Raw genomic sequence first — 13,536 nt, 5'->3', positions numbered from 1 at the left:
GACGGAGTTATTTCGGATACTCGGAACGGAGCTGAAGATGTCCACGACCTTCCACCCTCAGACCGACGGCCAAACTGAGCGAACCAATGCATTATTGGAGATGTATTTGAGGCACTATGTGAGTGCCAACCAGCGGGATTGGGTGCGACTCTTGGACCAAGCCCAATTCAGCTACAACTTACAGCGATCGGAGTCGACAGGTTAATCACCATTCGAGGTGATTACAGGGCTGCAACCAGACACTCCGAAAAGTATCGCAGTAGACTACATGGGACGTAGTTCGACCGCCTACAGGTTCGTGAGGGATCTGAAGGAGGATACAGATTTGGTTCAGGTCTCCTTGTGGAAGGCGACCAAACGGATGAAGAAGTGGACTGACATAAAGCGGCGGGCAGCCAAATTTTAGGTTGGTGATCGAGTATTAGTGAAGCTTTACCATCACATGAAATTGAAGTCGGGCTACCACAAAGCACTTGTGAGGAGGTATGAAGGTCCCTTCATCATCACACATCGAATTAGAGAAACAGCATACCGATTGTCGCTGCCTTCCAAGCTGAAAGTGCACCCGGTGTTCCACGTGTCCCTGTTGAAACCGTTCAAAGAGGATACAACTGACCCTTCTCTGGCTCAAAGCAGGCGAGCTCCAGTAGCCGTACGAGTTCATTACACCAAGAAGGTTTCTGAAATCAAGGCAGACAGGAAAAAGGGTAACCGTGTGCAATACTTAGTCCGATGGAAAGGACTATCAGACTCAGAAGCAAGCTGAAAATATGGTGACGAACTATGGCAGTTCGAGGACATCATCAACGAGTACCGCCTAGCCTCGTCAGGAGCGACTTAGGCTTAGGTGGGGGAGGGTGTCACGACTTCTCGAATCGGGGCTGGACCGGACGCAGATCAAGGTATAAACCAAATCAGGTCGCTGGACGGGTTCAAGTCTGACGGTGCTCTCTAGAGATTTGGGCAACTTGGAGACCAAATCTGGACCCTAGGAACACCTAGGGAAACGTGTGCAAGATCTAGGAGGAATACCCAAGAGCATGGGGCCGTGGGCATGTGCTCCAAGGTGTGTATTGTTGAGAATATATGCTGGTTCATCATTAGGAGGAAAGCTGCTGCAACGAGACTGATTCAGCATTATGGGCTTATCTCGAAGCATGGACTGAATCCGAGAAATTAGGATGCATGAAAATGTGTGCCACTGATGGAGGAACATGGCATAAGTCTCCAGAAGGCAAGGGACACGTTTTAACACCTTTTTATAACTAAAAATATGTATGGTTAGAAGACGTGGCTGTAACGCTATTTCCACGCGCCTTCACTTTGACGGGCATTTTGGAAACTCTACAGAAGTCCGTTTAAGGTGGGAAAGGTGCCATCTGAAAGAATTTTTCGTCTCGAATCCAACGAATCCAGTTTCATGGTAATCCAAGCTCGTTTGGGGCATGAACTTGGCTGTTTTATCTGATTGCGCAGAATCCTGCGGGAATCGAAGTTTTCCTATCTTTTCTAGAATTCATCCTTATCTTGTGCATGGGAAGTTGAGTTCGGGAGGGACTTGTAACTGGAGGTTGTTCCTCTATAAGAGGACCCTCAAAGGGGAGGGATTGGTATCCGGTAGAGCTGGAGAGGCCAGGAGAGCTTATTGCAATCAGTTGAGTGGTTATTCAATAAAGTTCTCTTTCCCTATACTTCTCCTTCTCCTTCGTGGTATTTTCTGGTGTTGTGCTTCGCTGCATTATTGTTGTTAGGCGTGACCTAAGTCATAGAGACTAGGTACCCATGCCAGAAAGGCTGATCGGTTATCTTTGGTAGACCAAGCCACTCGGTGTTGGGATTCGCTCTGAAATCCTTTCGTACGTGACAGCAAGATCTAGGAGTACTACCCAAGAGCATGGGGCTAAGGGCACGTGCTCCAAGGTGTGTATTGGCAAGAATACATGCTGGCTCATTATTAGGAGGAAAGCTACTGCAACGAGTCTGATTCAGTGTTGTGGTTTTATCTCGAAGCATGGACTGAATCCGAAAAATTGGGATGCATGGAAATGTGTGCCACTAATGGAGGTACGTGGCATAAGTCTCCAAAAGGCAAGGGACACGTTTTCATAACTGAAAGATGTGTGGTTAGAAAATGTGGCTGTAACGCTGTTCCACGCGTTCTCACGTTGAGGGGCATTTTGGAAACTCTACAAAAGTCCGTTCAAAGTGGAAAAGTATCATCTAGAAGGATTTTTCGTTCCGAATCCAACGAATCCAGTTTCGTGGTAGTTCGAGTTTGGTTGGGGCACGAATTTGACCGTTTCATCTGATTGCACAGAATCATGCTGGAATGGGGATTTTTCTATCTTATCTAGGATTCAACCTTATCTTGTACATGGGAAGTGGAGTTCGTAAGGGACTTGTAATTCGAAGTTGCTCCTCTATAAAAAGACCCTCAAAAGGGAGGGATTGGTATCTGGTAGAGCTCGAGAGACCAGAAGAGCTTATTGTAATCAGTTGAGTGGTTATTCAATAAAGTTCTCTTCCCCTGTATTTCTCTCTCTCTCTCCTTCGTGGTATTTTCTGGTGTCATGCTTCGCTGCATTATTATTGTTAGGCATGACCTAAGTCATAGAGACTAGGTTCCTACGCCAGGAAGGCTGATCGGTTATCTTCGGTAGATCGAGCCGCACGTTGTTGGGATTCGCTCTAAAATCCCTTCGTACATGACATTCTTTTTCTTCTTCTCCTTCCCTTTCTTCTTCTCCTTCTTCTCATTCCTCTTCTTCTTATTATTCTTCTCATTCTTCGTCTTCTTCTTCTCCCTCTTCTCCTTCCTCTTCTTCTTCTCCTTCTACTTCACCCACTTCTCCTTCCTCTTCTTCTTCTCCTTCTTCTCGCTCTTCTTCTTCTTCTTCTTGTGCTTCTTCTTCTTCTCCTCCATCTTCTTCCCCTTGTTCTTTCTCTTCTCCTTCTTCTTCGACTTCTTTTTTTCTCTTCCCCTTCTTCTCCGACTTCTTCTTATTCTTCTCCTTCTTCTTCTTCTTCTTCTTCTTTACCTTCATCATCATCTTCTTCTTCTTCTTCTCCTACCTCTTCTTCTCCTCCTCCTCCTCCTCCTCCTCCTCCTCCTCCTTCCTCTTCTTCTTCTCCTTCTTCTTCCTCTTCTTCTTCTCCTTCTTCTTCCTCTTGTTCCTTTTCCTCTAATTCTTCCACTTCTTTTTTTTCTTCTCCTTCTTCTTCCTTTCCGTCTTCTCCCACTTCTTCTTATTCTCCCTCTTCTCCTTCTTCTTCTTTTTCCTATTCTTTTTCTTCTACTTCTTCTTCTCCATCTACTTCCTCTTCCTCTTCTTCTTCTTGTTCTTTCACCTCCTCCTCTCCTCCCACTTCTTCCTATTCCTCATCTTCTCCTTCCTCTCCTTCTTCCCCATCTTCTTCTTCTTCTTCTTTGCCTCCTCCTCCTTCTTCCTCTTGTTCTTTTTCTTCTCTTTCTTCTTCCACTACTTGTTTTTCTTCTCCTGCTTCTCCAACTTCTTCTTTTTCTTCTTCTTCTCCTTCTTCATCTCCTCCATCATCATCATCATCATCATCTTCTTCTTGTAATACTCCAACCTCTTCTTCATCTTCTTCTCCTTCTTCTCCTTCTTCTTCTACTTCTCCTGTCTTAATCTTCTTCTTTTCTTCTCCTTCATCGTCTTCTTCTTCTTCTCATCCTTCGTCATCATCTTCAGCTTCTACTACTTCTACTTCTTCTTGTCCTCCTTTTTCTTCCTCTTCACCTTCTTCTCATTCCTCTTCTTCCACTTCTCATTATTCTCATTCTTCTACTTCTACTTCTCCCTCTTCTCCTTCCTCCCCTTCTTCTTCTCCTTCTTCTTCTTCTTCTCCCTCTTCTCTTGCTCTTCTTCTTCTTCGCCACCCACTTCATCTTCTTCTTCTCCTCCATCTTCTTCCCCTTGTTCATTCTCTTCCCCTTCTTCGACTTCTTGGTTTTCTTCTCCTTCATCATCATCTTCTTCTCCTTCATCTTCCCCTACCTCTTCTTTTTCTACTACTACTACTACTACTCCTTATTCTTCTCTTCTTCTCCTTCTTCTCCGTCTTCTCCTTCTTCTTCTTCTTACTCTTCTTCTTCACCTCCTCCTCCTCCTCATCCTCCTCATCCTTCTCCCTAGTCTGCTCCTTCTCTCGCATCCCCATCTTCTTCCACTTCTTGTTTTTCTTCTTCCTTCTTCTTCTCCTTCTTCTTCCACTTCTTCTCTCTCTTCTCCTTCCACTTATTCTTTTTCTTCTCCTTCTCCTTCCACACTTTTTTTCTTTTCCTTCTTCCACATCTTCTTCTTCTCCTCCTTCCTCTTCTTCCTCTCCTTCTTCTTCTTTTCCCTCTTCTTCTTCTTCTCTTTCTTCACCTCCTCCTACTCCACCTCCTGATGCTTCTTCTTCTCTCCCTCTTCTCCTCCCCCTCCTTCTTCTTCTCCTTCTTTTTCTTCTTCTCCTCCTTTTCCTTCTTCTTCTTCTCCCTCTTCTTCTTCTTCTTCTCTTTCTTCACCTCCTCCTACTCCACCTCCTCATGCTTCTTCTTCTTCTCCCTCTTCTCCTCCTCCTCCTTCTTCTTCTCCTTCTTTTTCTTCTTCTCCTCCTTTTCCTTCTTCTTCTTCTGCTTCTTCTCCTCCTCCTCCTCCTCCTTCACCCCGGTCCGTTCCTTCTTCTTCTTCTCCATCTTCTTCTTCTCCTCCATCATCATCATCTTTTTCTTCTTCTCCTTCTTCTTCTTCTTGTACAACTTCTTCCTCCTCTTCATCTTCTTCTCCTTCTTCTTCTTCTTCTCCTTCTTCTCCTACTTCTGCTATCCTAATCTTCTTATTCTTCTCCTTCATCATCTTCTTCTTCCTCTCATCCTTCCTCATCATCCTCATCTTCTTCTCCTTCTCTTTCTTCTTCTTCTCCTTCTTTTTCTTCTTCTTCTCACTCTTCTCATTCTTCTTCTTCTTCTTCTCCCTCTTCTCCTTCCACTTCTTCTTCTCCAACTTCTTCTCCCTCTTCTTCTTCTTCTTCTTCTTGCTCTTCTTCTTCTTCTCCACCATCTTCGTCTTCTTCTTCTCCTCCATCTTCTTCCCCTTGTTATTTCTCTTCTCCTTCTTCTTCGACTTCTTGTTTTTCTTCTTCCCCTTCTTCTCCAACATCTTCTTGTTCTTCTCCTTCTTCTTCTTCTCCTTCTTTTTCTTCTTCTTCTCCTTCTTCTTGTTCCTCTTCTTCTTCTTCTCATTCTTCTCATTCTTCTTCTCCCTCTTCTCTTTCCTCTTCTTCTTCTCCAACTTCTTCTCCCTCTTCTTGTTCTTCTTCTTGCTCTTCTTCTTCTTCTCCACCATCTTCATCATCTTCTTCTCCTCCATCTTCTTCCCCTTGTTATTTCTCTTCTTCTTCTTCTTCGCTTCTTGTTTTTCTTCTCCTACCTCTTCTTCTTCTTCTTCTCTTTCTTCCCTCCTCCTCCTGCACCTCCTCATCCATCTTCTTCTTCTCCTTCTTCTTCTTCTTCTTCTGCCCCTCCTCCTCCTCCTTCTCCCTCTCCTCCTCCTTCTCTCTGGTCTGTTCCTTCTTCTTCTTCTCCATCTTATTCGTCTTCTCCTCCTCCTCCTTCTTCTCCTTCTTCTTGTCACGACTCCTCAAATCGGGGCTGGACCAGACGCGGGTCAAGGTATAAACCAGATCGAATCGCTGGATAGGTTAGAGGTCTGAGTACTACCCAAGAGCATGGGGCGGGGGGCACGTGCTCCAAGGCATGTATGGCAAGAATACATGCTGGCTCATCATTAGGAGGAAAGCTGCTGCAACGAGTCTGATTCAGTGTTGTGGTTTTATCTCGAAACATGGACTGAATCTGGAAAATTGGGATGCATGAAAATGTGTGCCACTAATGGAGGTACGTGGCATATGTCTCCAGAAGGCAAGGGACACATTTTCATAACTGAAAGATGTATGGTTAGAAAACGTGGCTGTAACGCTGTTCCACGCGTTCTCACGTTGAGGGGCATTTCGGAAACTCTACAGAAGTTCGTTCAAAGTGGAAAAGTATCATCTAGAAGCATTTTTCGTTCCGAATCCAACGAATCCAGTTTCGTGGTAGTCTGAATTTCGTGACCCTATTTATAATATTAGTAAAGTCCTCTCTTTCACTATTTTAGTTGAATTCCTCTCTTAAGTAGGTCTAAGTATCCTAAAAAAAATGATTAATATAAAAAAATATGAAAAAGCTAAAATTTAGAAGTATTCTAAGAAAAATAAAATTTTTGAGAAAGTAGATCTCAACTTCTAAATCAATTTTATCTTTTATCGCTCCGCCTGATTCATCTCGGATAGAAAGTTACGCCAAATCAAAGTTTTACCTAAAAAAAACTTTTAATTTAACCAGCTTATTTTAAGCCCCAAAAAATAAAATTAAAGGAACTACTCTCTTTTTTTTTTTGATAAAAACGGCATTTCATATAGCTCTAACTTGAGTACATCCAGCCATATCAAAGGAAAGTAAAGCATACAGGGAAGGAGGAATATCTCCTATAGATGTCCAAGTGACCTCTCCAGAATGCCGGGCAACAAAAGAGGCAACCCAGTCTGCTGCACTGTTTGCCTCTCGGAAAACATGTAACGCCCGGAAATCACTCGCCTCCTGCGCCAATCTCCGAATCTCACTAATCAGAGGGTGCCCATCACCATATGTGTCCACTCCCCGAATCCACTCTATCACCACAGAGGAGTCCCCCTCAAGGCATATATGCTCAGCACGAAGTACTCGCCTCGCATAGGATATCCCCTCCCAGGCTGCCCGCAGCTCCGCACCGACAACGGTGAGTCCCGGCGCACAGCGGCCACCAGCAGCTATCAGACCACCCAGATGGTCTCTGATGATAAAACCAACTCCTCCAAACACCCCGTCCACCGACATACTACCATCAAAATTCACTTTGAGATGACCAAGGGGTGGGGGTACCCAAGAAACTAGGGCGAACCTGGGCGCTGTGACAGCGGAAAGAGTACCCCAGGTGTCCCTGGCCATCTCAGAAGGAGACCTAACGATAGTAGTGGTAGCCTCTCTGGCAAGCCGCATAGCTCTGTCCACCACCACCCTCGGGGGTAACCGTCTACCCTCAAAGATACCAGCATTCCTGTCCAACCAAATAGAATGGGCCAAATAAGCCCACTGGATCCCGGCCTCAACAGTACTAGGCCTCCGCATGAAAACTCTCAGCCAATGAATCCAATCCTGTGTCGACTCGACTGAGTATGGCAGCAAAGATGGTGATCGGCTCCAGATTCCCCTAGCTCTGGGGCACTGCAGGATCACATGATCAATCGTCTCCACAGTCTCCGTGCACTCCTCACAACACTGAGTAATCCTCACCCCATGCCGTGCTAACACACTCCTGGTCGGTAGGCAACCCCATGCCACCTTCCATATGAAGAGCGCAACATGCGGGTGAATCCGCATCCTCCAGATCCATCCTCCATCTATCTGTCGGGCTGGCTCTCGGCTCAACAACATGGAAATATCCCTGGCTCGCACCTGCGATCGCCCTGTCGGCATCCAGACTAGTCTATCCGACCCCTCCTGAGCAGGAATAGATAGAGCCAAGATCATCTCTGCCAACTGCTCCCCAAAAGCCTCTCTAATCAGCTCAACCCTCCAGCGCCCCCCTCCGGGCTCCATCAAATCTCTGACCCTGAGACCGACTAACCTCGACGAATCCACCATGACCGGTAGTCTACTCATAGGCTGCTCCGTCACCCAACGATCCTCTAACACATCAACGGATCGCCCATCACCAATAGCCCATCTAATCGCAGGAAGCACCAACTCTGCTCTAGCGCAAATCTCCCTCCAGATCGGTGAGTGGCGACGCCCCGTACGGGCCCCAGGCACCAGACCACCATACTTGGCCCTCATCAATGAGGCCCACATGCTATCAGGCTCTAGCACAACTCTAGCGGCGTGCCGTGCCGCTAAGACCTCCCGTCTCGCCAACAAGGACTGCAACCCCAAACCACCAAATCTCGTTGGCTGACATACCACCTCCCATGCCATGAGATGGATGCCCCTTCCGCCTCCGTTCCTCCCCCAAATAAAGTTTCTGAAGATCTGCTCAATATTCCTCACTGTAGCCACCGGAATAAAAGAGGTAGATAATAGGTAAATCGGGATCGAGGAGAGAACTGACCGTACCAAGATAATCCTGCCCATCATAGAAAGTGAATGTATCTGCCACCCCTCCAACCTGTGCCTGATACTGATCTCCAGGGAAGAGCAATCACTGCTACGTAGACGCTGCCCTGAGATCGGCACTCCCAAATACCTCAACATACCCTCCTGCTCTCCCACCCCCAAAATCTCCAGAATGAAGGTCTTCACATCCGGTTTGGTCTTCGGGCTAAAGCAAACTGCTGACTTGGATGAATTGACCCGTTGACCAGACATAGAGCAATAATCCCAAAAAATCTTCCATACAATCCGGCACAGGCCTGTAAACCTCACTACTCTTTGGATCTCAGAAAACTACCTAATTTCAAAAAAAAAGTCATATCAATCGGATATCTATATAAAGTTATAGCCTTCGAAAATTTGAATACGACTTGACTTTTTAATATGTGAATTTTGTTCTTGGATTCTTTCCATCCCTACATTTAGTAGTCAAAATAATTTAAATTGTGCACCTCCCGGATTGGACCATATCATGGAAGTGGTATATTGACCAATTTCTTCTCCCATTTGATTCTTCCGTCGTTCAATAATCTGTTAATGAAATCCACTGATTCGCGGCAATTCGTATTTTAATTTAGAAAACTACCCAATAAATCGTCTTCCATCTAGGGGTAAGTATGATACTTTCGAGGCGGCGAGCACACCACAATGAAACGCAGGCGCTGACTCACCGACAAGTAAGAGACCACGACTCGTTCGCATGAGAGTCTTCTACACGGGACCGTGGGAGCCCTGTAGGATTTGGAGTCCAGCCCCAATATCCGACACAAAGGTAAAGGTAAGAAAACTTGCCAAATTTCTGCATCTCTTTCGTTCACTCTTCTCCATTCTTCTACTCACTGAGCAGCTCCGCTTCAAACGCCTTCCTTCCCCCAACCGAAGGGGAGAGATATCACCCCAAGATGCCGGCAATAGCATCATCAAGAAATCCCGCTCATCCATTCCCCTTTATATTCTTCCAACTCCTAGTATTGCAGGCGTTAGCGCCCGCCGGAGCCCACCGGAGCCCTTCCTCCTACGCGTCGTCGGCCCTGACAGAGTGGCGATCCGCCCACGCTTCCTACTACGCCGCCTTCGACCCCCGCGACACCGTCGGTCCGTCCCCAAATCCCACAATTCCGATGCCCTAGATCTACAAACAAAGTTCCGATCGATCGAATAAATCTCGCCCTCATTTCAATTTTTTTTTTGTTTTCTTTTCCTTTCTGAATGTGTGTTTCACAGGAGGTGCTTGTGGATATGGGGATCTGGGGAAGAGCGGGTACGGGATGGCGACGGCGGGGCTGGGCGAGGCTTTGTTCGCCAAGGGGGAGGCGTGCGGAGGGTGCTACGAGGTGCGGTGCGTGGAGGAGCTGCGGTATTGCCTCCCGGGGACGTCCATCGTGGTGACGGCGACCAACTTCTGCGCCCCCAACTACGGCCTTCCCTCCGACGCCGGCGGGATCTGCAACCCCCCCAACCATCACTTCCTCATGCCCATCGAGGCCTTCGAGAAGATCGCCATCTGGAAGGCCGGCGTCATGCCCATCCAATATCGCCGGTAAGTCGCCGGCAACCACCTCATTTTCTCCTCTTTCTGCTAATTTTTTTTAGTTATGCTCCAAATTCGATTACCGATTCGAATTCGATTCGACCGGAGGGTGAATTTGTTATCTTGGTAAATAGGAAGGGCGTTTTTAGGGTGGAGACTCGGCATGGGTGGACGGTGGAAGGCTCAGAAACGGCCATTTTGCTAGTCCGAGAGTATAGATAGTAATAAGTCTCAGTTCCGGATGCGCTCATAGAAACGACTATTAGGGTGAAGGATGGTGAATTAAGTTCAAATCTCCACGGTACAAATCTCTAAAGCAAAAAAATTATTCTTTACGAAAAAAAAGGAGAACTGCTAAAGTAACTCTGACTTATTAGTACTTTTAAACATTAGATATTTTGAAAATATAAACGGAGAGATGTATCGCTTGGAGTGATGTTTTAGCTGGACCACGGCCTTCGTAGAAACACCGCAGGATTTGACGTCTTCGTTACATTGTTGGATGCAGCTCAGCTGTCTCGCGTCCGATAGCACACATGCTGTCTGCTGATTAGTCCTCTCCTAATTGGTTGAATTGGAAGGCCCCACCACCACAGGAATTTGTGGCTCCTCAGAACTCGTGGGCTTAGGATTAGAATTGCTTGTTGCCGGGCCTGGGGATAGGGCACTCATTAATCATTGCAGACCTCTGGTGTAGCTGTTTGCTGGTTGTCCAACCAGTGGAAGACAGCTGACCTGTTGAGCAAGGCAGCCCATTGTCGCCCATCAAACCTCTATTGGGTTCTGTTTACCTACCGTTAAACGGGAAGTCACAGGCAAGCTTCTGGAGGTTTTTGTTGCCGCTTAAAATCCGATCCGACAAACGAATGAGCTGATGGATGAGCTACTCTGCTCGGTTAGATTAGAGGAGCATAGCATAAAAAACGATACTAATCTATAACTATAGGAAATGAGGAGGTCGTTGGAATGTGTTCGGTTTGAAATTCTTCGATGCTTAAATCAGGTAGAGTTTTGAGAGAATAAAAATGTTGAAAGAGAGATATAAATATGAGAGTATGATATTCAATTTTTTTTCACACATGAAGGGTCCCTGTGTTTAGTATTTATAGAGAAAAGGGTGCGAATCTGTATGGTTAGGATCACACAATTCGCAGATGACTAGTTCAGCTCTTTCCATCTTTGCTGATCGGACAGTTAGGATATTTCTTTTCAGATGCAATATTTTTATCTCTGCTGATTGGAGCAGTTAGGATATTTCTTTTTAGATGCATGGTGATTGGATTTTTTCTTATTTGCTGGTTTGTTACGATATTCCTTTTTGGGTACGTTAAGATTGTACTGAGTTGTAATCAATCATGCTGATTGTTTGGATATTTGATTGGTAATTGATTTTTTCTAGACACGTGTTGTTGTCTATTTGATGGGTTGAGCTGTTAGGCAACATCTTAGGGATAGTAAATTCGAGCCATATCACTTTCTCTCTTTTCTAAGAACTTATGCCCTACAGCAGGTGCACCAAATTGGCCATGCACCAGCACGCTAATAGAATTTTGCTTTATAGTTAGATGCATTACGTCAATATAAGTTAAAAGGAGAAGAGAGACGAGCGCTCTGCCTGCTTTCTTTTCTCTAATGGGAAAACCCTAGCTGCCTCTACCTTCTCCACTGAGATTGATGAGCTAGTCCCAATCGCCCTCCTCTTTTAGGAGGATGGTGGTGGTATGGAGGGTGTTAGCGACCATGGTAAGGTTGAGCTAGGTGATAAAATAGGCTTTTGTGATCATCTTAACATTGCCGAAGGCGGAAAAATTCAGGTGGCAAGCAATGAAGTTAAGGTCTTAGCGCTTGGCAAGGGGGCCTCGAGGTCGAAGTGGAGGACATAGCGGTTGGTGGAATGGTCTCGCAAGGAGGGCGCACTTGAGGGAGGGGTCGTTGCCAATGGAATCGGAGACGAGGAAGGTGAGGCAGCGCAAAGCGCACTTAAGGGAGGGGTCGTTGCCAATGGAACTGCAATCGAGGAAGGTGAGGCAAGGCGACGGGGTGAGGACGGAGGATTGGGGGAGGTTCGGAGCTTGGACTCGACGAAGCTGCATGTAGAATGTAGCGAAGGGGTTGGAGGTTGAGGGGGAGGAGAGGAAGGAGGAACGGAGGAGGAAGAGGGGGAGCAGGGCATTGGGGTAGGAGAGAGTTATCAGGATTTGGAGGGAGATGGTGGAGCTGATCGCTAGAGGCGCAATCCACTTCCTCTCCATGCTCACTACGCAGTGCATCTGGCCACGTGGCAAAATCACATTAATGTGGCACACTGCTAACATGGTGCAGGGTATAATTTGTCCTTTTTTTTTCCTTCTCTTCTAGCAAAAGAGAAATTATTTTCTATACTACATGCACTATATGGCCGTACTGGCTTTAGCTTCTATCAGACCCATTCATGGGCCTTATTCATTAATCACAGTGCTCGTTCATCAAGCATATCTCGGTGCATTACTATAGGAATGAGCAGTTGTGATTAGTTGCGTGCAAAGCTATGTGGGTGCAAACAATGTAGGGAATAACTTCTGGTGGTAAAGTTAGTTGAAGTTAATAATGTTAGCGGACTTACCATAACTAGTGGTTCTCAAGATGAACCTTTTTTAACTCCACCATCGGGGATGGAATTTTTTAATGAGGGCTCGGACCCTGCTGGCATTAGCTTTGATTCGTTGGTGGCAAAGTATTGGATCCACGATTTCGACCTTGTCCGTCTGGGATATAGACTCTTGCCAAGGCAGGTTGGGATTGCGACGGCTCGGGAACCTGAGGAGTGGTTCATCAACTGAACCTGTGATGGCCGTGTGAGGTTCGTCCAATCATGACCCTCGTGTCTTGGACAGCCGTGATTATAAAAAAAAAAAAAAAAAAAAAAAAGCTTTCCGATTGACATGCGAACTTCGCATCCAGAAGTCAAGGCGTACAATTATCCCCTCCTGATTTTTTCCTTAAAAAAAATTCTATTTATGAGTCTAAAATGGGTTACTACAGGGTCAAGTGCATCAGGGAAGGAGGCGTCCGATTCGCGATGGAGGGTCGGGGGTTCTTCATCAACGTGCTGATCAGCAATGTGGCCGGTGCTGGAGACGTGACGGCGGTGAAGGTGAAAGGGACGATGATTGGATGGCTGCCCATGTTCCGGAACTGGGGTCAGAACTGGCACATCAGCGCCGACCTCAAGGGGCAGGCCCTCTCGTTCGAGCTCACCACCAGCGACAGCGTCACTCTCACCTCCTACAACGTCGCTCCCAAGGACTGGGCCTTTGGCCAGACCTATGTTGGCAAACAATTCCCCTTCTAATTATAATTACTACCCTCCCTTTTATGCTTACAACAATTTTGTTGCTTGCTACTATTTGTGTATTATTATCATGCAAATTGTGTCCATGAAAGCAGGAAATTAACCCCAAAAGCCCAAAGAAAATGGGTGGAGGAAAGTTTATATTCTGTCTTCGTCCGGATGGTGATTGGGTGCTTGTGAAAGTTCCCGGCCCAACCTTTTTTCCCCTCCCTCTTTTTCAAATCCTGATGGTGGATGCATGGGTGGTGCTGCTTTTAACGTGGGAATTACTTTACTTCCTTTGTCTACCCGCTAAGGTCCAAGGATGTCACTCTTTTTGGTTCATCCGAACTCCATTGTTCAAACATGGTATTTTTTCGTTATTAGGAAAACTTCTGCGTTTGATTTTGGTGTCATAGCATGATGATCTCCTGGATCTCCTATTTTATAAGGCTGGACGAATGA

The 13,536-nt window shown here is 46.2% G+C and overlaps 1 protein-coding gene across 1 annotated transcript; it reads left to right on the top strand.

Annotated features, from left to right (window-relative positions):
* The first annotated feature begins 8,847 nt into the window (after positions 1-8,847).
* EXPA13 (expansin A13) lies at positions 8,848-13,233 on the top strand. The gene is made up of 3 exons (XM_008776781.6): positions 8,848-9,325; positions 9,455-9,770; positions 12,783-13,233. The coding sequence occupies exons 1-3, from the start codon at positions 9,133-9,135 to the stop codon at positions 13,090-13,092; spliced, it is 819 nt and encodes a 272-aa protein (XP_008775003.1). The 5' UTR covers positions 8,848-9,132; the 3' UTR covers positions 13,093-13,233.
* Positions 13,234-13,536: the final 303 nt, after the last annotated feature.

Source organism: Phoenix dactylifera, chromosome 3 (assembly GCF_051530095.1).
Source record: "Phoenix dactylifera cultivar Ajwa chromosome 3, Ajwa_hap1_PhDact_Kaust_v1.1, whole genome shotgun sequence".
Lineage (NCBI taxonomy): Eukaryota > Viridiplantae > Streptophyta > Magnoliopsida > Arecales > Arecaceae > Phoenix > Phoenix dactylifera.
Note: the sequence above shows the minus strand (reverse complement) of the source record. Positions and strands in the feature narration are given on the sequence as shown.

Excerpts from the sequence above, each read along its gene's own strand:
- EXPA13 (XM_008776781.6), top strand. The coding sequence starts at position 9,133 with ATGCCGGCAATAGCATCATCAAGAAATCCCGCTCATCCATTCCCCTTT. Across the intron at positions 9,326-9,454 it reads CGACCCCCGCGACACCGTCG|GAGGTGCTTGTGGATATGGG; the intron begins GTCCGTCCCCAA and ends TGTGTTTCACAG. Across the intron at positions 9,771-12,782 it reads ATGCCCATCCAATATCGCCG|GGTCAAGTGCATCAGGGAAG; the intron begins GTAAGTCGCCGG and ends GGGTTACTACAG.